This window comes from Ochotona princeps, chromosome 16 (assembly GCF_030435755.1).
Source record: "Ochotona princeps isolate mOchPri1 chromosome 16, mOchPri1.hap1, whole genome shotgun sequence".
Taxonomy (NCBI): Eukaryota; Metazoa; Chordata; class Mammalia; order Lagomorpha; family Ochotonidae; genus Ochotona; species Ochotona princeps.
In genome coordinates this window covers 54,439,806-54,462,770 of record NC_080847.1, presented here as the reverse complement: position 1 = coordinate 54,462,770, position 22,965 = coordinate 54,439,806, and the positions used below count along the sequence as shown (strand labels likewise).

General features: G+C 58.2%; 1 protein-coding gene across 1 annotated transcript; it reads right to left on the bottom strand.

Annotated features, from left to right (window-relative positions):
* Window positions 1-119: 119 nt before the first annotated feature.
* Window positions 120-22,965, bottom strand: SULT2B1 (sulfotransferase family 2B member 1). The gene is made up of 7 exons (XM_004597014.2): window positions 22,786-22,965; window positions 7,260-7,402; window positions 3,906-4,114; window positions 2,908-3,034; window positions 2,581-2,675; window positions 1,044-1,224; window positions 120-321 (listed from the first exon to the last, which is right to left on the bottom strand). The coding sequence occupies exons 1-7, from the start codon at window positions 22,854-22,856 to the stop codon at window positions 140-142; spliced, it is 1,008 nt and encodes a 335-aa protein (XP_004597071.2). The 5' UTR covers window positions 22,857-22,965; the 3' UTR covers window positions 120-139.

Genomic DNA, 22,965 nt, shown 5'->3' with positions numbered 1-22,965 from the left:
CCCATCCTTCTGAGGCCCCCAGCTGCTGGGTGCAGGGTCCCCACAGTAACTTCGATGCCCCACCTAACTGTGGACCCTCCCATGTCATCCCATAGTGTCTGGAGGAGGCAGGTGGGAATGACATGGTTTATTGTGAAGGTCACGGGTCGGGGTGCTCGGAGGCCTGGCCAGGACTGGGGCTGGGCTCGGGGTCCGGGCTGACGGCCTCTGGACCCTTGTCCCAAGGAAAGGTGGGCAGCCCCTGCATCTGCTTGCGGTAGACGCGGTCGAAGGCCTCGCTCTGTGCCACGGTGAAGTGGTTCTTCCAGTCCCCACAGACCCCTGGAGGACGAGAAGTGGGTGAGAGGCTCCTCCATACCTCCCAGCCCGTCCACTCTCATCTCCATCTGCCCAATGGAGCCTGCAGAGGCCAAACTCCCAGCCCCCTCTCAGCAGGCCTGGCCCCAGGCCCCCCACAGCCCTGCTCAGACCCCTCTTGCCCCCAGAGTGTCCACTCCTTCCCAACCCCTGGTTCACGGTCACTCCTGCCACCCCACCCTCACGTCACTGCTGGACGCTCTGCACTGCCTGACCGCCCACCCCCTCCATGCAGCATACCACAACCTCAGGACAGGTCCCTCGGCCAGGACCCCAGACCCCTCCCCCAAGGTGTCCCAGTGCTAACCCTGAGAATCAATAAAGTGACCAACGACAAAGTCAGGGTCCTGGCAGACGGGAGGTGGTCCTGGGACACCTGAGGGGCCCTGCATCTCCATAAGGGATGTTATGGGTCAGACTGCACGCTGGCCGTGCAGAAGGGCTGCAGGAGCACAGGGAATTGCCTCGGCCATGCGCACACTCCCCAGCAACCTCAGGTGTCAGCCCAGGGAGCCTGAGCTGGGCATGTGAGTCCCCCACCGAGAGGGAGCAGGAATGAGCCTTGTGGTGCCAGGATGGGACCTGCCCTCGCCTGCATGGTGCCCATGGGTTGAAGCCACACAGCAGCAGACGGTGGCCTGGGGCTGCACCTGGCTCCCTCTGGCCCGCCCACCCTGGCCCCTCACCTTTCCTGAGGAAGGCCCCCTGGCTGTGGTCCAGCAGGCTGGGGGGCAGCAGCGTGTAGTTGGACATGGTGTTGGCCTTCATGGCACCAAAGGCTGAGTGTGCCACCACAGAGCCCAGTGCCTCTTTGCCCAGCGGTCGGCCCAGGAACTCGCTCACACGCCTCACGCAGCCCTCCAGGTCCTAGGCGGCAGCGAGAGGGGTCAGTTACCATCAAGCTGTAACTAGTGCGGGTTTTGGGGGTTTTGGGGTCTGTGCCTCCCACCCACTCCCCTTCCCACAGTTAGAAGCAGGTGTGAGCTGGGCTGGGCCTTGTACTCACCCTCCTCCCTGAGCCCTGGCACCTCCCTCACCTCCGTCCCAGGACAAGGCTGCTTCACGTCCCCCACTGTCTGGCATTCCCCACCCAGCTCCTCTGACCTTGGCCCTGGCCCTGGCCTCTGCAGGCACCCGGCACTCAAACCCTGTGTCCCTCCAACCGCGGTGTGGGCAGCGCCTCGGCTCAGCTCAGCCTGGCCCAGCCCAGCCCAGCGGCTGTCAGGCTGTGTCCCAGTTCTGAATTTGGAGAACAAAGCTTGATGGCAAAGGGTGGGGGCTGGGGGATGGGGAGTGAAGGCTGGATTGGCGAGAGTTCTTTCCAGATCTTTCCATCCACAGAAACATACCAAGGTTTGGAAAGCAGTAACACCAGAGGGGTCTGTACCCACGCCGGGTGGACCCCACAGGGCCCCTGTTCACCAGCGCCTTGCCTTAGGGAGGCTCGTTGGAGACTGGAGACCACTATGCTGGGCCCCCCGAACTCAGAGTCTGTGCCACAAAAGGGCTGGACTAGAAGGACAGTTGGTATGTCCCCACTGCATGTCCCACGTTGTGACACATGCACACAGGGCGGGGCACGCCATGGGGACAGACCCTCCCACCCGCTCCCCTCTCCTCACATGGCCTTTGCACTGGCTGTCTACACTGCAAGACCCTCAGAGGTCTCCCCAACCACCCCATTATTCTTTTAAAGATTTCTATATGTGATAGGCAGAGATGGAGGAACAGCACCCAGCCCAGGTCACTCATTTCCAATCAGGTTGGGGTAAGCACGGTGACATGACTAGGTGAGGTCTTGCTTGGGTGGCCAGCATCCCATCCTGAAATATATGGTTCGAGTCCTGGCTGGTCCACTTCTGATCTAGCCCCCTGGGAACGCAGCAGGAGGCAGCCCAAGTGCTTGGGCCCCTGCTCCCGTGTGGGAGACGCTGATGGAGCCCCAGCTCTCAGCCTGGCCCCAGCAGCTGTGGGCATCTGGGGAGTGAACCAGCAGGTGGGAGACCTCTCTGCTTCTACTGCGCTACTTTTCAAATGTTTTACCAAGCACATCCCATCAGTGTTTCTTCTTTGTGCTCTGCGTCCACCGACGCGCTAGATCCCATGTTGGTAGTGGTGCTCGTCCGGCACCTGGTCTCAGGGCATCCGGGGTTTCAGGCTGTATCCCCAGCACCTGACACAGGCAGGACGGTGGTGGGACGTGAGGAAAGGGTGGGCGCATACCTGCTGAAGCTCCTCGTAGGTCAGGAAGAGGAAATTTTCCTGGCCCTGCATCCGAATCCAGCCCTTAATGTGGTCAAACCAGGAGCCGAACTGCACTGCAGGCGGAGGGCAGGCAGGGTGAGGGCTGGGGTTCGGGGGGGCCCTGGCTTGCCCTCCCCACCCCAGGATCCCAGAGCTGCCCCTCCCAGCCAGACACCCTCCCCAAGCCCCTCCCACTCCCGCTTCTCCTCCGGTTCCCATCCAGCGGTCCTGCCCACCTGTCCGGCTGTCCGGACTCTCCTCCAGCGTCCCCCTCCCTCCTCACCCCATCCTTGACCTTGACCTCACCCTCGCCTTTGAGGAAGTCCTGCAGGAACTGGTCGGGCTTGCCGGGGTCCTTCAGCTGCCCGGCAATCTTGGAGTAATGATAGAGGGAGACAACTACGTCCCGGGGGTCCCGACCCAGGTAGATCACCTGTGTGGGGACAGTGTAGGGAGGGGAGGAGGCGCTGGGCACGGCAGGACCATGGGCCCCAAGGTTGTCTGCCCTCTTGTCTGACCCCATAGCAGACTTCCTTCCCAGTCCTGCGTGATGCAACTCTGCCCCTCCTGGAGGAGGGAGAAGGGGAGGTGGGGAGGACATCTTGGGGCAGGTGGACATTGGATTTGGCTTAGACAACCCAGAAGGTGAAGGCATGGGCCCAGCTCAGGATGGGGGTGTCAGGGCAAGAGGCACTGACCGACACAGAAGCCGGCCCCTCCTCAGCCTTCTAGCATCCACCTGGGACCCTGCTGCTCCCAGGAGCTCTCCCAGGATGGCCCTGGCATCCCAGATCCTGATTTCGGGGTATTCCACAGCCACTCTTCCTTCGTCGCACTTGAACGCTGTTCCTGACCTGGCATCCAGTGGGTGTCGACGAGCCCTCCCTCCTCCTCCTCTTCCTCTTCCTCACCCACCTCGCTCCAGCTACACCAGCCCCTGACTGCTTCTCAGACCCCACATCCACCCCAGGTCCTTCTCACCTACTCTCCCCTGACCTCCAAGTCTTCCTACAGCATCTCTGCTCCTGTCACCTGTGCCTCAGGCTGTTACACAAGCAACACCTTCTCAAGGGGACTTCAGTGACCCCCCCTTGATTGGCACCTGTCGCCCCCAGCCCTCATTCTGCTCCTTAGCCCTCGCTCTGACCCCAGCCATCTCCTCAACTGAATACATCCCCCACCCCATTTATTCCAGCTTCTGTGTTTGCTCCCAGGGTAGGCGTTGTGTGAGTTTTCTCCCAGCTAGCCCGGGTCCCATGCCCAGCAGGCGCATGGCCCCGGGGAGCCGTCAGCCCACCATGCACCTTGGCCTTGGAGTTGAAGAAGGCCTTGTTGAAGAGCTGCCGGGGGAGGTGGGAGCTCATGATACGAGGGCTGGGCCGGTCCTCTAGGCTGAAGGCACCCAAGACCGTCTCACACCAGGGCGCCCGCTCCCAGATGGGCACCGAGCGGATCCAGGAGGGGTCCCCATCTTTCAGGATCAGGCTGACGATCTCAATCATCCAGGTGGTGCCTGCGGGAGAAACGGGAAGGCAAGCTATGGGTGTGGCGGGGTGGGGAGGGCGACCCCTCCACTGTGTGGTCTGTCTTGTCTCCCCTGGCAGAGTCCTGCCTGCCTGCGTGGGGGGCGGGGCTGAGCAACCGCATCACAGAGTCGTGAACAGTCAGTCGGCCCCTGTGTGGGGCTCCACTTCCTGTCCAGCGCTCTGCTGCTGCACGGAGAGAGCAGAGGATGGCCCCAGTGGCTCCTGAACCCACGTGGGAGACCCAGGTGGAGCTCCAGCCTGGTCCTGCCCCGGCTGCTGTGGCCAGCGGAACCACAGGAGGACACATCCCCAGGCGGTGGGGAGGGAGGGTTCCCAGGCACTGGCAGAGCTGGAAGAAGCAGGGTGGCCGGAGCTGCGCGGGTTCCGCCGCCGTCCTGTCTGCATCCCTCCACCCCTCCTGCACCCTTCTGAGCTTGGCTGCTTCATTGCATTCCTTGGAAGGCAGGAGGGGCCCTGTCCATCACGCTGTGTCCAGGCGACCAAGGCAGGTCCGGCGGGAAATGCTGCCAAGATCGCGTCCCACGGGTCTGGATTCTAAGCGGCACCCGCGCCAGGTGCTGACCCAAGGCTTCCACATCCGCTCTGCGCGCTGTCCAGGTGCCCGACCCAGTCGACCGGGTCAGCTGGCTCATGGCTAAACTCTGGCAGCAGAGGGCGCCGGAGGATGCGGAAGGAGGCCTGGCTGGCCGTCGTGGACCAGTGATGCCTGCTCAGCAGGTGCCACCAGGTGACCCTCACCCCACTCCAGGGAATTACAGGGGACCTGGGGCGCTGGTCGTTAAGCAGGCTGTGGTTTCCGGAAGCCGTGATTCCCAGCGTTCTCTTTACTTCCGGCGGGCTTTAAGCCCATGGCTAGCTAAGCATTCTGTGTTAACATGACTTACCACATTAGTCACTGTGAAGTGGACGGTTTCCTGGCCTTGCACATGCTCGCATTGTGGGGCCACCATCACCCTATCCATCCCCAAAGTACTATCGTTTCCCTAGCAGTCCGTCCATGTTCCCAACCCCAGCACCCCCTGCACCCCCAAACACAGCTCTAATCTCCTCTCACTGGGAGTGTGATTCTTCTGAGAACCTCATTTAAGTGGGAATCTTAAGGGCCGGCTTGTGACCCCAGCATCCCATGTGAGCACACCCCGCTTCCCATCCAGCTCCCTGCTAATACGCCTGGGAAACCATCAGAGGACGACCCGAGGCCTGGGGACCCTGTATTCACATGGGAGACCAGGAAGAAGCTCCTGGCCTCGGCCTGGCCCGGTTCTGGCTGTTGCAGCTTTTTGGGGATTGAAGAGCTCTCTCTCCATCTAATTTTCAAATACATAAACAAATCTATTTTAAAAAATCTAAAATTATAAAATCTAACAGAGAGGGGGAAAAAACGAAGACTGACAAAACAAAATAAAACAAAAACGATACAGAATGAAATGCATGGCCCAGCACGGTAGCCTAGTGGCTGGAGTCCTCGCCTTGCATGGCTGGTATCCCATACAGGTGCTGGTTCTAATCCCGGCGGCCCCACTTCCCACCCAGCTCCTTGCTTGTGGCCTGGGAAAGCAATCGAGCACAGCCCAAAGTCTTGGGACTCTGCACCCGCGTGGGAGACCCAGAAGAGGCTCCTGGCTCCTGGCTTCGGATTGGCTCAGTTCTGGCTGTGGCGGCCACTTGGGGAGTGAACCAGCAGATGGAATAAAGATAAATAAATAAAAAGATAAATAAATCTTTTTTAAGAAATACACTTGGGAGCAGGCTTTTGGCTTCGTTAGCATGCTCATGTTACGCCAGAGCTCCTGGGCTCGACTCCCACCCCCCCGCTCCTGCCCTTGGTGTCCTGCGATTGCAGGCCCTGGGAGGCAGCGGGGATGGTTCACGTGGCTGGATTCCTGCCTCCCATGGGGTGATCTGGGCTGAATTCTGGGCTCTCAGTTTCAGATGTCCCCTGGCTGTTGTAAGCATTTGGGGTGAAAGCAGGTGGGAGCTCCCTCTCAAATAAATCAGGTTATAAAGAACTCTCAAATTCAGCAATAATAAAACGAAGAAGCCAATTAAAAAGAAAAGCAATGTTTGAACAGATATTATGCCAAAGAGGGTGATGGCTGATGGTGGAAGAAACTCCATGAACAAAACGCAAATTAAAAGCTCCATAAAATTGCAGTGTGCTGGTTTACTGGGGTGTTTCCTGGAAGCCCTTGGGCCAGCATGTGGCTTAGCTGTCCAGCTCCCTGCAGGTGCCCATGGGAGGGTGGCCCAAGTGCTTGAGTCGCTGCTGTCCACACGGGGGACCAGGATGGAGCTCCAGGCTCCTGGCTTTGGCTGGGGCTGCAGCAACTTACAGACTTACCCAGACAGAAGACATCTGTCCCTCTCTGCTGCTTGGCACGTTCAAATAAAAAATACTTAACAACAACAAGAGGCCTCTTGGGATGCTCGGATGTCTCCCTCATCCGGCCTGAGTTACAGCCTGGCTCCATTCCTGCTAATGCCCACCTTGGAGGCAGCAAAGAGCCGCTGGCAGCGAGGCAGCACAGTAGTACTCTCCTCTCTAATACGCACAGTTCAGAAAAATAAAAAAGACAAGATACTGAACGGAGATAGCGACGATCCTTCCTCGCCCCCTCCCCTCCATTCACAGATCTTCCTGGAGCATTCACTCTCTCCCAGGTACTAGTCTGGGCTTCTAGGACACAGCCTGTCCCGCCTCCCACCTGGGGGAACAGCCAGGGCAGAGGCCAGGCTCCCCTCGGGCCTGAGCAGACCAGGCCCAGGGTGTCTGCTTACCCCTCAGCAGGTGCCCCTCTCATTTCCAGCAGCACCCCACTTTCTCCCTCACTGTCCTAAGCCACGCCCACCCAGCCCCACCCATCTCTCAGCCACGCCCACCCGAGCTCCACCTCTTCTCACCTTCTGCCCCGCCCTTCCTTCAAAGCCCCGCCCTCATGTTCCCCTCCCCAAGCCCCGCCCTTCTCTCTAAGCCCCGCCCCACTCCTTAGCCTCTCCCTTCCTGAGCTCCACCTCTTACCACCCTCTGCCCCGCCCCTTCCCTCCAAGCCCCGCCCCGCCCCTTCTCTCCAAGCCCCGCCCACGCTGCAGCCCACCTCGGCCAGCCTGTACCTGATTTGGGGTAGGTGATGATGAAAATGTCGTCGTCACGCACGTCGGTGCTGTTCTCCACCAGGCTGATGCTCTCAGGTGAGTACAGGCCCACGGGGAAGGGGATGCCCTTGTACTTGAAGTATTCGCCTGGCAGCTTCTGGCTGTGGAGGTGAAGGACACTCCGTGAGGCCACGGGGCAGCTGGCCTGGCGCTCTCTGCCTGGCTCCCTCCAGCACAATCCGGCTGTCCCTACTGCTCCACTTCCCACCCAGCTCCTTGCTTGTGGCCTGGGAAAGCAGCAGAGGACGGCCCAAAGCCTTGGGACCCTGCACCCGTGTGGGAGACCTGGAAGAAGCTCCTGGCTCCTGGCTTCAGATCAGCTCAGCTCTGGCCATTGTAGCCACATAGGGAGTGAACCAGTAGGTGCAAGATCTTTCTGTCTATCCCTTTCTCTGCGTAAATCTGCCTTTTAACATAAATAAATAAATCTTTTTTTTTAAAAGTCAGGTGCCCGGCTCATGGGGTGACAAAACCTGGTGACTTTGAGACTTTGAGTGGCAGCCCCTCCCTCAGGGGCAAGGGGCTGTGGCCTGACCCAGACATCTGCACTGTTAGAAGGTGGTTATGCTTTGGGCAGTGTGGGCAGCGGCTGTTGCACAGGGCATCCACTCTGCAAATCCCCTCAGCCGTCACCTGAAGGCCCATGTGTGCCCTGCAGAAAACACTGAACAAGCTGGTGGGCGTTTGACCCACTGGGTGAGTCCAGGGTGCCAGGGACCCGCACCCGGCTCCGGCTCCAGCTTCCTGCTAGAGTGGGCCCTGGGAGGAGGCCGATGGCAGCCACCCACAGAGGGAACCTGACCAAGCTCATGGTTCGTGGCCAGCAGACAGCAGCTCTGTTTCTCAAATTAAACAAAGAAATGCCCTTTACTGTATACAGTCATAACTCAGGGGAGGGGGGCGGCTCAGCACAGCGTTCTGCACGTAGCAGACCTTCAGGAAACTGTAACTTCTGTGGTCATTCCGGGATGCCTGTTATTCCATGGGTTGAGTGTGGAGGTGGCGTTAGTGATGTCACCGGTTGTCAGGCAGGTTCAGTCCAGCAGCTGGGAGCTGGGGGGTCATCTGTTAGTGGGGAGATGAGCAGCTGGGTGCCCGGGCTTGGCTCTGCTTCTGTCTTTTCTGTCTCTTCTCTTGGAGCCTCAGTGCCCTGGTCTGCCCCATGAAGACAGTGGCCATTTCTGCCCCAAGCTTTAACTGTGCCCAACTCCCAATACTCCGTGTGTGTGTTTATATCTTTGATGTTGCTAACAGCTCCTGCAGCGGTCATCTCTTAGCCAGCTTGTGGAAGGGAAGGGAAGATGGAAACGCATGCTAGGGAAAGCCCCGTGGTTTTCAGGAGCCCTTGAGAGCCCTTGAGTGAGTGCAGGGAAGGGCACCCGCTCTCACAGGTCCTGCCCTTGGTGGGAAGGAGGGAGTGAATGTGTCAACCTGATGCCTCCTGTCTTGGTCACAGGCCTGTCATGTTCCCACAGAACCCATCCGACGCCTCAGGAGGGACAGCAGTTAGTGCCAGTGACCAGCGTGGCCTGGCCTCCTGGAAGGTGCCGGCTCCGGCTGGCTCTCAGCAGAGCCAAGTCGCTGCCCTCCCACCCCTCTACCAGCCTTGCTGCCCAGTCAGGCCCGCACCTGCACCCAGACCCAGCTGCTCACCCTCAGAGCTCTCTGTCCCCCCACAGCCCCTGTCCCTCCCACTGTGTCCTTCCCTCTGTACCTGCCTAACTGGGTCTGCCCACTCTACCCCACTGCCCGTAGCCTACTGTCCCCCTCGCTCCTCCACTAGGAATGTCTGTCCCTTCGGCTCTGCCCGCCGCTCCACAGTCACGGCCCAGGTCAAATGTCACCCACCTCCTAAAGGCCAGCTTCCTGGGTCACTCTCCAGCCCCTTGCTGCAGTCTCCTGGGGTGCTTTGGGTCCCCAGCAAAGGGTGTGGCCCCAGCAGGCATGGAGGCAAGGGAGCGACCATTCTAGGGGGTACCTGTGATCAGATTCTCCCAGAGACCCCTTGGAGGGGTCTGTTTAGGGCATAAAAGCCACCATCGGGGCAGGTAATGAACCCAGCGGTGAACACACCCATCCCACACAGGGTCCCCACATCTCGGATCACAGGCACAGCTTCATTCCCAGTCTTGCCTCCATTCCTTGCTACTGGGAGGCAGCAGGTGGTGGCTCAAGACCCTGGGTCCCTGCCACCCCTGGGGGACACCCTGGTGGAGATCCAGGCTCCTGGCCCAGCAGGCGGGAGCTCTCTGTGTGTCTGGTAAAAACAGAAAACAAACAAAAAAACCACCATCACCCCTTGCCTACCCCGCCTCCAGCGGTCACCTGCTTGCTGCTCTCTTCCGTCCCAGTCCCCGTCAGGCCTCCACCGGCTACAGCTGTGTGAGCCGCTTAGAATTCTGTGAGTCGCCTGCACTCACCATGGGCCCCCGCCCCCTGCCCAGAGCAGAAGCGGTCACCCCCACCTGCTCCTTGGGTGGTGCACACGCCAGCCACCTCATCTCTGTTCCTACCACTCAGGGCCGGCCACACAGCCTATGACACTCACCCTGCAGCTCCTTCAAACTTTGCTGCAGTGTCACCCCTGCCCCCAACTCTGGTCACCCCTCCCCCCAACTCTGGTCACCCCTCCCCCCCAACTCTGGTCACTGTCCCCTGCTGTCTGCCTTGTCCCCCAACTGTGCCCATCCAGACCTCCCGGCCCTGCTACATTTTTCTTGCCTCTCAGACTTTCACAGTATAGGCTGGGCAGCCCACATCTGATTATGCTGGGATCTATGTTTTTTAATTGGAAAGGCATATTTGCAGAGAGAGGAAGATAGAGAAAGAACCTCTGTCCACTGGCCCACTCCCCAAGTGGCCGCAACGGCCGAAACTGAGTTGATCTGAAGCCAGGAGCCTCCTCTGGGCCTCCCACGCGGGTGCAGGGTCCCAAGACCCCAGGCCATCCTCCAGTGCCCTCCAAGGCCACAAGCAGGGAGCCGGATGGGAAGTGGAGCAGCCAGGACACGATTCGGTTCCCATATGGGATTCCAACAGATGCAATGTGAAGGTTTAGCCACTAGACCATCACACCAGACCCTCTGTGTCGATTTTGATGGAGTATTTGTGTTTCACCAGCTATAGTGGAGATGGCACACAAGGTTAAACACGAAATTCATGTGTGTTTCACACACGCCTTACACACCCAGAGCTGGCATGCTGCTTCCCACAGTACTTAGTGCACCAGTCTGGCCAGAACCCCTCTTAGGAGGTAGCACATGGGAAGGCATCAGACGCCGGAACATTCTGCACTGTGAATTTGTGTAGCAGGGAGGCCCCAACTGTACCTCAATGATCCCGTACTAGGCACCGGTTTGAGTCTTGCTTGCCCTGCTTCTAACCAAGCTCCCTGTTGATGCACCTGCTAAGGCAGCGGAAGATGGCCCAAGTGCTTGCAACCCTATCACTCACGTGGAGACCTGGATGAAGCTAGCTCCGGGCTTGGCCCAGCCCTGGGTGCTGGGGACCATTTGGGGAGTGAACCAGCAGATAGAAGCTCTCTCTCTGTCACTCTCACCTTCAAATAAATAAAACAGCAATCATTAAAATATTTTGAGAGGCAAAGTTCTGACCTAGTGGCTCCCCAAACATCCACAAATGGCTGGAACTAGGCCAGGCCAAAGCAACTCCACCCAGTTCTCCTCCATGTGCGGCAGGACCCACGCGCTTGTGCCACCACCTGCTGCCACCCAGGGTGTGCGTTAGAGGGAGTTGCACTGGGGAGAAACAGGACTGGAACCCAGGCCTCTGCTACGGGATGCAGGTGGCCCGAGCCATAGGTGACGGGCTAGGCCAAAAGCCTGTCACAGTCTAGGGACTTCCAAATATTTGTTTTAGTTTTTACTCCAACTTGTCTGCCAAAGTACACAGACACCTGTTGCCCTGGGTGGCAGGTGGCGGAAGGCGCCTGGCAGGCATATTTACCAGAGCCGGGCGGCGGCTGCACGGCATGCTCCCCGCCAGGCCCGCACATGCCATGGCTCATTCATGCTCTCTTAGGGGAAAATGGATGTCCAGGGAGGCCAAGCCGCCAGCCACTGTTGCGTGGCTGCAGAGGCTGGGACGTGAGCGGGTGGGGGGGAGCAGGCTCAGCACCTGCACCTAGGTTTCCCAAGGGGGTTTCTGCAGGGTCTGCCCCTTCCAGGTAGGGGCTGTGGCTGTTTGGGGAAGCTATCAGAAAGATACGGCGTGACCTGGGGTGGTTTCACGCACCAACCCGGTGTCTGCTGCCACACCCACCCCGCCAACGCGTGGGTATTTAACTCCCGGGGGCAGGTTGCTAGATCAGTAATTAGTGCCTCTTCAAAGAGGTAACCGAGCAGCAGTTATAGTGGTGCAGGTGTTCAAGCCGCTACCTGGGACACCCACATCCCATAGCGGGGTGCCTCAGTTCCCGCTAGGTGGTTCAGCCACCCAAGTCTCTGGCCACCACGTGGCAGGACACCCCGAGAGCCAGATCTGGCTCCCAAACCCTAGTAGGTCTTTAGGGAAGTGAACCAGCAGATGGAAGATCTCTCTCGGGCTGTCTGGCTATGGCTCTGCCTCTCTGCCTTCCAGCTAAAAAAAGTTCAAGCGTATTAGGAGAAGCTCTGCATACATTTCAAAGTTTTTGGTACCAAAATAAGTTTTAGTTCTAGTTTCCATAAACTTTCAAAAAAGTTCTCTTTTTTCCCCAAAAAGGTACTTTTAAGGAAGATTTATTTAATTTTATTTCAAAGGCAGAAATACATCGAGGAGAGAAGAGATTCCCCCATCTGCTTGTTCAAAAGGACAAAATGGCTCCGCCGAGGCCAGGAGCCAGAGCTGGGCACTGGGGACTTGATCCGTGTTGCCCATGCAGGTGGCAGGGACCCAGCTGGGGATCGCACTGGTCTGCGCTGCAGGGGTCTTAACTGAGCTGCTCCCCTCCTCCCGCCATGAAGGCAGCTTCTAGAAGTTAAACTTGTAGAGCCCAGTTGCCTTCTCTCCTGTGTTTAAGGGAAATCTATGTTCATGTCAACATCGAGTGTTTACAACCAAGCGCTACGCTTGTTCTGCCATGAGCTGCCTGAACAGGCAGAGTTCTAAGCTCCGCAGCTTCAAGTGGGTACAAAACGCACTGGTGCTGAGGGTGTGCGGTGATGGCGCCTGGGTTGGGAAGGCAGCTCTCAGAGATGGATGGTTCTAGAAACCGGGCATGCTCCCAGCCTCTCTCTCCTTCCTGCATTGCCCCATGGTTGGCCCTCTCACACCCTCTGGCCTCAGCAGGTGCCTGAACTCAAGCGGGCCCTGGATCTCGGCCTGTGAACCTCCCGAATGTCGGCCATCTGCCTTCCCCGGGAAGCCACTCCCAGGAGTCAGGGCGGAGGTCCCAGGACACTGAGGGACATAGATGTCCTAGGGCAGGGAGGGCACAGACCGTGGTCTACTGTATCAAGCGCCACCTGCAGCGGTGAGAAGGGATGAGCCTCCATCACACGGGTAGGTCCCCAGGGCCCAGGAATTCCGTCTTTATGGCTGTGGTTGGGCTGGGATTTCTAGAGGAGGGGGGAGGCCTGAATGTCTTCATCAGGGTCTGCAGAGGAAAAGCATGAAGGGTTAGGGGCAGAGAGAGCAGGGAGGCAGGGGCCATGGAGGACAGAGACGGCCCCATGTAGAGTGGGTGGCGGCCCTGGAAGAGGGCAGATGCAAGGAACAGATTTTCCCCGGACCCTCTAGGCGGAATTGGCCTGGGAGCCGCCTCGGTTTCAGTCCATTGAAGCCCATTGGACTTGGTCATCAGGACAAGTCCATACCAGTGCTGGAAGGAAGCCAGCTCGGGGTCTGGCACTGGGCACAGCAGGTAAAGCTGCTTATGATGCCAGCATCCCATAGGAACATGGATCAGAGTGCCAGCTCCCTGCTGATGTGCCTGGGAAAGCAGCAGAGGAGAGGCCCAGGTGCTTGGGGCCCTCATCCAGGGGAGACCCTGCTGGAGTTCCAGGCTCCTGGCTCCAGCCCAGCTCAGTCCTGGCTGTTGTGACCATTTAGGGAGTGAACTGGTGGACAGAAGATCTCTCTCTAACTTTGCTTTTTTTTTTTTTTTAAGATTTATTTATTTTTATTGGAAAGTCAGATTTACAGAGAGGAGGAGAGACAGAGGGAAAGATGTTGCATCCACAAGTTCACATCCCAAGTGACCACAACAGCCAGAGCTGGGCTGATGTTAAGTCAGGAGTCAGGAGCGTCTTCCAGGTCTCCCACATGGTGCAGGGTCCCAAGGCTTTGGGCTGTCCTCGACTGTGTTCCCAGGCCACAAGCAGGGAGCTGGATGGGAAGCAGGGCAGCCGAAAACAAACCAGTAACCTGGCACATGCAAGGCAAACTTTAGCCTACCACACAGACTCTAAATAAATCTTTAAAAAATAATAATAATAAAAATAAAGAAAAAAAATTTAAAACCTGGTTTGAGATTATTTCTTCCAGTAGCAACAGGACACAAAAGACAACCTCAAGACGCCAAGGAGAGTGGCTGGGATGTGGCCGCAGTAACGGCACCGCTGCCTGTGACACCTGCAACCGCGCCTCGGTGTGCTGGCTTCACATCTCAGCTTTGCCTTTCTTCACTCGGCTTCCTGCTGACACACACTCCGGGGTGACGGTGCAAAGGCCTGGGTCCCTGCCACTCACTGGGAACCAGCGCCTGTCTTCGGCCTGGCCCAGCTTTCTCTACTGAACCAATGGGGAAGAGAACTATACCCTTCAAGTCAAAATGTAAAATCAATGAATTAGATTTATGTATTTGAAAGGAAGAGTTATAGGGAGAGAGATCTTCTAATTCATTTTAAAGAGACAGAAGGGGCTCAACACAGTAGTCTAGTGGCTGAAGTGCTCGCCTTGCACATGCTGGGATCCCAAATGGGCGCCGGTTCTAGTCCTGGCAGCCCCGCTTCCCATTCAGCTCCCTGCTTGTGGCCTGGGAAAGCAGTGGAGGACGGCCCAAAGCCTTGGGATCCTGCACCTGTGTGGGAGACCCAGAAGAAGCTCCTGGCTCCTGCCATTGCGGCCACTTGGGGAGTGAATCATCGGAGGTCTCTCTGTCTCTCCTCCTCCCTGTGGGTCTAACTTCCCAATAAAAAGAAATCTTTAAAGACAGAGAGAGAGAGAGAGAGGATAGCACAGTCATCACGGAGAGGGGCTTGGCACAGTGGGTGGGGGGTGACCACCAAGGGGCGGGGGGGAGCCAGCTTCTGCCGGTTGCCACACCGATCTCACCACGTCTCACACGGCTCCCCCGGAAGCGGACTTTTGGCGGTTGGATCTATTTCTCCAGCCTCATCCTGATGACTGCAGCCTGCTGGCTGGTGTCCCCGCTGGCCACGGAGGCGGTGGGGAGGAGCGACTCCAGCCCCCTGGGGTTTGTCCTTTGGGAGCACCCCTGGGAAGGAAGGGTCCTGGAGGGTTACAGAGGGCTTGAGAGGCCCTTGGGGACCTGTCTGTTGGCTGAGCTGGGGCAAGCCCCCTCACCGGATCATTCACCCCACAGCGTGCTGAGTACCCAGAGCACCCCGGGAGTGTGGTCCCCACTGTAGCCTGTATAGGGTAGCCGCAAGGCAGTATTTAAGTCAAGGGCATCAGGAAGTGACCTGATGCAGAGGGGGGAGCCTTGAGGCCTGGAGGGGGATGCCATCTTAGGAAAATGGAAGCAAGGAGGTCCCCTCTGAGATGGTGACCCTGGAGGGGGTGTGGGGCGAGAGGGCTTTGGAGCAGTCTGTGAGGGGCCGGGCCTGGGGTCCCGCCCCCTCCCAGGAATGTCCCTGGAAGCCCTCGGGCCTGAGCTCCTCCAGGGCCCAGCGGACCTGCTGACTCACACCCTAGGTGGCTGCGTGCCCCGGGAGAGCTGCCAAGCTCCCCACAGCCCAAGCTGACCTCGCGAGCGCCTCTGGCCAGCACATGCTGGGCAGTGTCCAGCCGTGCAGCCACGCTGCCCCTACTGGTGCTGGCCTCCTGCTGGGAGGTAGCTTCCTCCTGTCCCTCTCCCAGAGCGACTCCCACCCCAGGCCCCGTGCTGGGCCACCACCACTGCAGGAAACCATGGGTGCCGTGGTCTTCCCAGGCCTCGGCCAGCACAGAGGACCTTTGCCCCCAGTTGCACCACTGCTTTTTGGCACTTGGTGACTTTTCTTTGTCTATCCTGTTCTTTCAGTCTTAGCTGAGGGCAGGTAAGCTGGCACACAGCACACTGACTCCCTCTACTGCACACGCGGCTGCGTGGATGCCAGGGGCTGCAGACCTGAGAAAGGCCTGGTAAACACGCCAGACCTGCAAACGCCCCATTTCATGCCCTCCCCAGCCCCACCCCGGGGCAGTGTTTACCTCCAATACGGACTCTGGGTGACAGGTGCACAAACCTTTCTCAACACAGGTGCTGCTTAGATTCCTGCAGTTCACGGTCTAGAAACTTCTAAGGGGCGAAAACAAACCCAAGGACATACACTGTTCTCCAGGCAATGGCACGAAGCCTGGAGTGCTGTGCAGCTGAACTGCTCTGACGTCAGCGGCTTCCTCTGAAGGCTAGCAGGAAGTGGCAGGGAGCCAGCATCCCATATGGACACAGTCTGAGTCCTGGCTGCTCCACTTCCCATCCAGCTCCCTGCTTCTGGCCTGGGAAGGCAGTCAAGGACGGCCCAGTGCCTTGGGACCCTGCACCCGCGTGGGAGACCCGGAAGAAGCTCCTGGCTCCTGGTTTTGGCCTGGTCCAGCTCCGGCTGTTGCAGCCATTTGGGGAGTGAACCAGTGGATGGAAGATTTCTCTCTGACTGCCACTCCAATTAAAATAAGTAAATCTTTAACGTTAAGTCATCACTTGGGACCCTCATGGGGGGAAGACCTAGTTTCAGGCCTCCCCTGGCTGGGGTGGGCACTGGGGGAATAACCTAGCAGATAAAGATCTCTGTCTTACTTTTTTTTCTCTGCCTTACTTTGCGGAAGAAAACCAGCAACAAAGAGCATTTTTCTTTTGGAGGAGGGACACATGGGGGCATGGAGTCTGGCCAGCTCTTGCCCAGCACGGTTGCTCGCATGGGCAGTGGTCCCCAAGTCCCTCTCCAAGCAGGGCCTGCCATGAGGCCCCTAGAGGCCACCACAGCCAGGCTGAGCTGTGGCCAGGGAGCATCTTGCTCTACTGTTGCCCATTCTGGAATGCTCGTCCTGCTTGGCTCATTGCTGGTTACGGCTCAGCTCAGCATGGCTGGCCCTGACCCCATGTGCAAGCAGAGGGTCACTTCCCTGACCCCATGCCAGGACCCCCTGCAGGTGCACCCTGATGTGGGGTTGGCATGGAGCCCATAGTCTCCCACTGTGCTACCCTGTCACGTGACTATCACAGCCCATGACAAGTAGAGTCTATAGTTCCCCAGGTACACACACATCAGCTTTTTGTTTTTCCAGATGTTTTGGGGGGGGGTGGCACACTGCATATCAGAGTTGGCTTCTTTCTACAGCTGAGTGCAATTCTGCCATGGTGTACCACATTAAGCGGCTGCCTGCAGTGCCGGCAACCCAGAGAGGCATCAGTTTGAGTCCCGGCTGCTCCACTTCCAATCCAGCTCCCTGCTAATGTGCCCAGTCCTGGCTGTTGGAGCCATTTGCAGAGTGAACCAGCAGATGGAAGTTTTTTCTCTCTGTCTCAGCAATTCTGCCTCACAAATAAACCTTCATTTTTTAAAAAAGATTATTTTTATTGGAAAGTCAGATTTACAGAGAGGAGGAGAGACAGAGGGAAAGATGTTGCATCCACAAGTTCACATCCTAAGTGACAACAGCCAGAGCTGGGCTGATGCTAAGTCAGGAGTCAGGAGCGTCTTCCAGGTCTCCCACGTGGGTGCAGGGTCCCAAGGCTTTAGGCCGTCCTCGACTGCTTTCCCAGGTCACAAGCAGGGAGCTGGATGGGAAGCAGGGCCGCCAGGACACAAATTGGTGCCCATATGGGATCCTGGCACGTACAACGCAAGAGCGTTAGCCTCTAGGCTACCGTGCTGGGCCCATAAATCTTTTTTTTTTTTTTTCATAAATCTTCATTTTTAAAGAAAGATTTATTTTTATTGGAAAAGCAAATCTAAAGAGAGAAGGAGAGACAGAGATAGAGAGATCTTCTATCGGCGAGTTCACTCCCCAAATGGTCGCTATGGTTGGAGCTGAACCAATCTGAGGCCAGGAGAGAGAAGCCCCTTGGGGTCTCCCATGCTGGTGCAGGGCATCGAGGCTCCGGGCGGTCCTCGAGTGCTTCCCCTGACACAAGCAGGGAGCTGAATGGCAAGTGGGGACGCTAGGACCCGAACCAGCGCTCATATGGGATGCTGGCATTTGTAACAGAGGCTTGCAATGTTCTGACCCCAAACTCTGCTTCCTAAAGCTGCTTGACTGCAGCCCTTCTGCTCCTGGCCGGATTGCCTGGCACTGCCTCCTGGACCTACAATCGGGAAGGGAGCTGCCAGAACACAGCATGACGTCACACTGCGTGAATTCGTGACCACGACACCAGCCTGTCTCCCCTCACCATTTTGCTTTTTCCCTCTTGGGAATTTTCACACCATGAAAATTGACATACACTTCTAAAACTAAGGTGGAACTAGACCCCACCAATGGCATCCTTCAATACACCAGGGGACTCTGAAGAAGTTCACCTTATCCCTGAACTCTCTTTTCCTCCATGAGCTTTTTGAAAGCACCTTGAGGTGGTAAAAGAGAAAATCTAGCACACCCTTCCTGGAGCATGCAGGTCACACATTGGTGACTTCCAGACTGTGAGCTCTGGTAGCAGGCTGTTCTCCATTGTGGGCCCATTGTAGAGCAGGGCAGACTGAGGCAGGGAGCCGAGGAGTGTCCCACCCACAATTGCATGATGGGACACACACCTCAGATTTGAGGTCTCCAGCTCTGTCCCTTGTGGCTTCTCTCTCCTGCCCCAGGCACCTGCCTGTCACCTGCACCCCTCCTCCTGGGTGGACACCCAGCGTGGTGCCAGCGCGCTGGGCAGAGCTGGGCTTCCTGCACTGTCCCGCCCCCAGTGCCGGGTTCTGCTTGTTCCCTAAACCCTCCACGCTCCACCACACCACGGAGCCCTTAGCCCGGGGCGCTCTCCCCACCTCTCAGGTTCTCTCCCTTCTTCCCAACATAGATTTACAGAGAGAGAGAGAGAGAGAGAGGCAGGTTCCTAGTTTTACTCTACAAGTGGCTGCAATGACCAGAGTGAAAACAGAAGCCTAGAACTCCCTCCGGGTGCAGGGGCCCTAGCACTTATGCCAAACTCCACTGCTTTCTCAGGCTGGTTGGCAGGAAACAGGAAGGGAAGTGGAGTAGCCAGGATTCGAACTGACTCCCAGATGGGATACTATGCTTTGGCTATTGTGCCACAATGCCAGCTCCAGCCAGCATACATTTATTAGTCCCCTGCTGTGTGCACTGCCACCATTGGGATGCTCAGTGTGTGTGTGTGCTGAGGGAAGGGGGACAGTTCACTGGGCTCACTGACTTGTTCGAACCCACAACACTAATGCGTGCTGGGAAAACCTGCTAAGCTGCTGGGTCACAGCCTGGGCCTGTTGACTACGGACCTGCACCTCGGAAAGAGGACGCCCACTCCGGACACCCCAGAGCAGAGGTGCCCTCGATGACCACCACGCTCACTGATGACCTGGGTTAAAAATAGTCCCACCCATCTCTCCCACATTTAAAAAACACGCACCTGCCAGAAAATGTATGTCCACGCGGCTCCTGTGTCCATGCCAGCTGGCAGAGGTGGCAGGTCCCTCACTGCCACCCCTGTGGTGGGGAGCATGCCCCAGGGGCAGCCCCATTGCTAGCTACAATCCGGTCCCTTTGTCTCATGTGAAGTTAAGAGGGGGTTTCTGGGGCCCGGCGGCGTGGCCTAGCGGCTAAAGTCCTCGCCTTGAACGCACCAGGATCCCATATGGACGCAGATTCTAATCCCGGCAGCTCCACTTCCCATCCAGCTCCCTGCTTATGGCCTGGGAAAGCAGTCGAGGATGGCCCAAAGCCTTGGGACCCTGCACTCATGTGGGAGACCCGGAGGAAGTTCTAGGTTCCCAGCTTCGGATCAGCGCAGCACCGGCCGTTGCGCTTCCTTGGGGAGTGAATCATCGGACGGAAGATCTTCCTCTGTCTCTCTCCTCTCTGTATATCTGACTTTGTAATAAAAATAAATAAATCTTAAAAAGAAAAAGAGGGGTCTCCTCTCCGGGCCATCAGGAGAACCACACATGCTCAGAACAGGAGTTGGAGAAGGTTCCGGAAGGTTTCAGAATTCTCCATCAGATTTCCACCCACCTGTCGCATGGAGCGCACCCTAATGCCAACACGGGAGGTGGCCAGGGACTTGGAGCAGAAGGAAGAGGAGGCGGGAACCAAGAGAAAAAGAACCCCACACAAGTGGCCAGACTGCTGGGCCACTGGCACTGCCTGGCAGATGCCCCAGGGTGGAGATGGGGTGGGGAGGGGTGCACCACAGGCAGGATTCGAACTAAGGACGGAGCAACCCGCCCCACAGCGCGTCTGCCCACAGCACCAGAGTCCTTGCTGCTGAATGCCACAAGGCCCATGCCCCAGCCTTCACACTGCAGGCCACTGGCCATGAGCTCGGCTGCTCAATGCTGAAAACCCCTCTCCAGGCCGCTCCTGCGCTGGGCTCTGGTCTCACCGCCACCGCAGCTATAAAACCACTGGAGCAGCTCGGGCCTCCAGAGGTGGGAGGGGCCCCGTTGTAACCACAGAAGCTGCCACCGTCACCTGGGAGGCAGGGTCGCAGCTGTGGCCACCCCCAGCTCCAAAAGCCGCTGGCCTCAGCAGCCCCCTCCTGACCGAGGTTCCACCCAGGGCATGAGTCAGGATTCCCGGGGTGCAAATCCTGCCTCCACCCCGATTGGCAGCTCTGTGACCCTGGACAGGTCGCGGAACCTCTCTGAGCCTCCGATCTTAATTGGGATTACAGGGCGTTCGCGGTGTTCACCAGCTGATGCAGATGGCATTCCGCGGGCATATCCACCCGCCCCGCGGACCTCCCACTGTCTAATCCCCTCTGCAACATTCTTATTTCGTTCTGGTTAAGCTAGATGGAGGACACATCAACCCAATAAGGCGTACAATCTAACAAAGCTCTTGATCTAGAACGTTCTGAGCCCAGCATCCCGTCAGTAATTTCGGCTCCTCCCTGCCCAGCTACTTCCTCCACGACTCAACCCTGGTGTCTGTCGCCTGTTTGCTTGTCTAACGCTCATCTCTGCGATGGAGGCCTGGGCTCTGAAAGCTCTTGGGGGCCAAGGTGGCACTGAGGGAGAAGTTTACATCGGTGTAGAGAATCTTGGTATTAGAAGCCGTTTCCTAGCAAACAGAGGCACATGGGTTTCTTGCACCAAAATCAACAAGTGACCCTGGGCCAGTGTCTGCATCCCCAGCAGTGGTTCCGCTATGTGGAGTCAGGGAGATCCGCGCGGCCACCCTTGGACTCGGCCATCTGTGGGGAGTTTCCAGGGCTCCCTGGTGGCCAGGCACAGCCTCCCAGCCACTTCCTCCCCACACCTCACTCTCCCCACCTGTCAGCTCACCCTGACTCATCCTGCGGCTCTTAAAGTGGCATTGCTGCCCGCCATTCATTCATTCATTCATTCACCCACACCCACCACCCTGCTCATGAGCTACCTTCGGCTCAGTCTTGATCCTCATGTGGGTCAGAGTGCCGGCACCACAGGTTAGAGCCAAGGTCAGACCACAGAGCATGGGAGCCCAGACCCAGGCCTCTATTGCTGATTGAAATCCCGAACTGGCCCTTGAGGTTCTCTGGGTCTGGGAGAGAACGTTGGCTAGCTAACGAGATGAGACAGAAGCCACTGCTGTTGTGGGGCTGGGAAGCGGGCAGTGGAGGCCCCGGCCACCAGCAACGGAGGACGTGGTTGTGTGGGGAGCAGAGGTCGGAAGAGGAAAGAGCTCAGACCCCAGCTCCAGCAGCCAGAGCTGCTCCCATGTGTAAGTCAGGACTGCTCTAACCTTGAGGTTTTGGGGGGCTTCTGGGGTGAGTCCTGGGGAGCCTTGAGGCATGGGAGGCTGGGGGCTGGGAAGAACTAGAGTGGGTTTGGAGCTGAGAAAAGCTCAGGATGTCTAGGTGCTGGGTTAGCAGCAGTGCGGAGGAAGGAGTGCAGGTTGGGGGAAGCCAGCACCTCAGGAGGGGCCTGGAGTCCCAGCGTGCCAGGGAGGAGAGGGCAAAGGCAGAGGCTGGGTAGTGAGACCCTGGAGGAAGAGGATGCCGCCAGAGGCGGGGCGACAGAAGGGGACTCAGGGCACGGGGTGTGGGAGTGGGGGAGGAGTGGGGCCGGGACCACACCCGGGCGTGGCAACCAGGCAGGGGCCCCTCTGAGATGGGTGGAGGGGCAACTCGGGGTACCTGAGCCCAGCAGGACAGGGTCTGGGAAAGGGACCCACTCCAGGAGGATGACAGAGCAGGTCTGGGGGATTCTGGAAGCTGCCGGAAGTGTGGGCTCTGTCATGGGGAGTCCTGACGTCCGAAAGAACAAATGGCCAAGCTGAATGGCTGGGCAGGGGTAGAGAGGAGGGGACTCCCCATGCCTGGGCTGAGTGTGGGGGAGGGGGAGGGCCCCAGCTGACTGATCCCTGGGCGAGGCCGCTCAGAGGTGCTCACAAGCTAGTCTGGGTGCTGAACCAAGTAGGCCTCAGCTGCCGCTGCCCCTGACACCCAGGGTTCCAGGCTGAGTTCCTGGGAGGCGGCCTGGAACAGGACGGTGGGAACAGGGTAGCCGGAGGGGACAGGGCTGGCTGTCCCCCTGCTCCCAGCCAGGGAGCTTCTCTGTGCAACCCCCATGGACTGCCCTCCGCTCCGGCCCTTGTCCATCTGTCATGAGCAGGGTCAGCGCGCGAGCATCACAGCTGTTGGAGGTGGCTGAGGCTGGAGCCTGGAGTTCAGATCCGCCTTGAGCGGCCATCAGGTCCCTGTCTTTCTCCGCCTCAGTCTCCCCTCTGGAAAGCGATGCCATGAATGTCAGCATGATGCCAGGGCCATTGCCCACCCACCATGCCTGCCAAGCTCAACTGTGTCCTTGCTCTCCTCGTGGCACGGGTGACGCACCCGCATTCATTCTTCCATGGCCTTTCTGGGGTGACGTGGGAAACCATCAGGGTACAACAGACCCCTAAGTTTCCTGAATAACGAGTAAGCACTAAATTAGACAGCTGAGAAACCTCTTTTGACAGACAGGACCACTGAGGCCCGGAGGGTGAGGAAGGCTGTAAATCATTACAGTCCAGCCCCTGTCTCTAGTGGTCCTGTGCCGCAGCCAGCCCAGGCAGCACAGCCCAAGCTGGCCCCAGCCGGTCCAGGCCTGAGGCTGCAGGAGGCCTCGGCCAGCAGCCGGCCTGTCGCCGCCGGCCTCCTCCCCGAGGGGGTCTCACGCCTCACCTGATTTCAGTAACGTCTTGGCCATGGCCGGCCCACAGGTCCTGGGTCGGGAGGTCGCAGGGCTCGTCCATGGCAGGTGAGTGAGGGCGGGGAGGGGAGGACGAGCAGGGGACAGGTGCGCGTGCTGCAGCAGCAGCGTCTGCCGCCCGCCCGCCAGGAGCCCTCCAGGTGCCTACCTGT

Excerpts from the sequence above, each read along its gene's own strand:
- SULT2B1 (XM_004597014.2), bottom strand. The coding sequence starts at position 22,856 with ATGGACGAGCCCTGCGACCTCCCGACCCAGGACCTGTGGGCCGGCCAT. Across the intron at positions 3,035-3,905 it reads TCTTCAACTCCAAGGCCAAG|GTGATCTACCTGGGTCGGGA; the intron begins GTGCATGGTGGG and ends GTCCCCACACAG. Across the intron at positions 2,676-2,907 it reads GGACTTCCTCAAAGGCGAGG|TGCAGTTCGGCTCCTGGTTT; the intron begins GTGAGGTCAAGG and ends CTCCGCCTGCAG.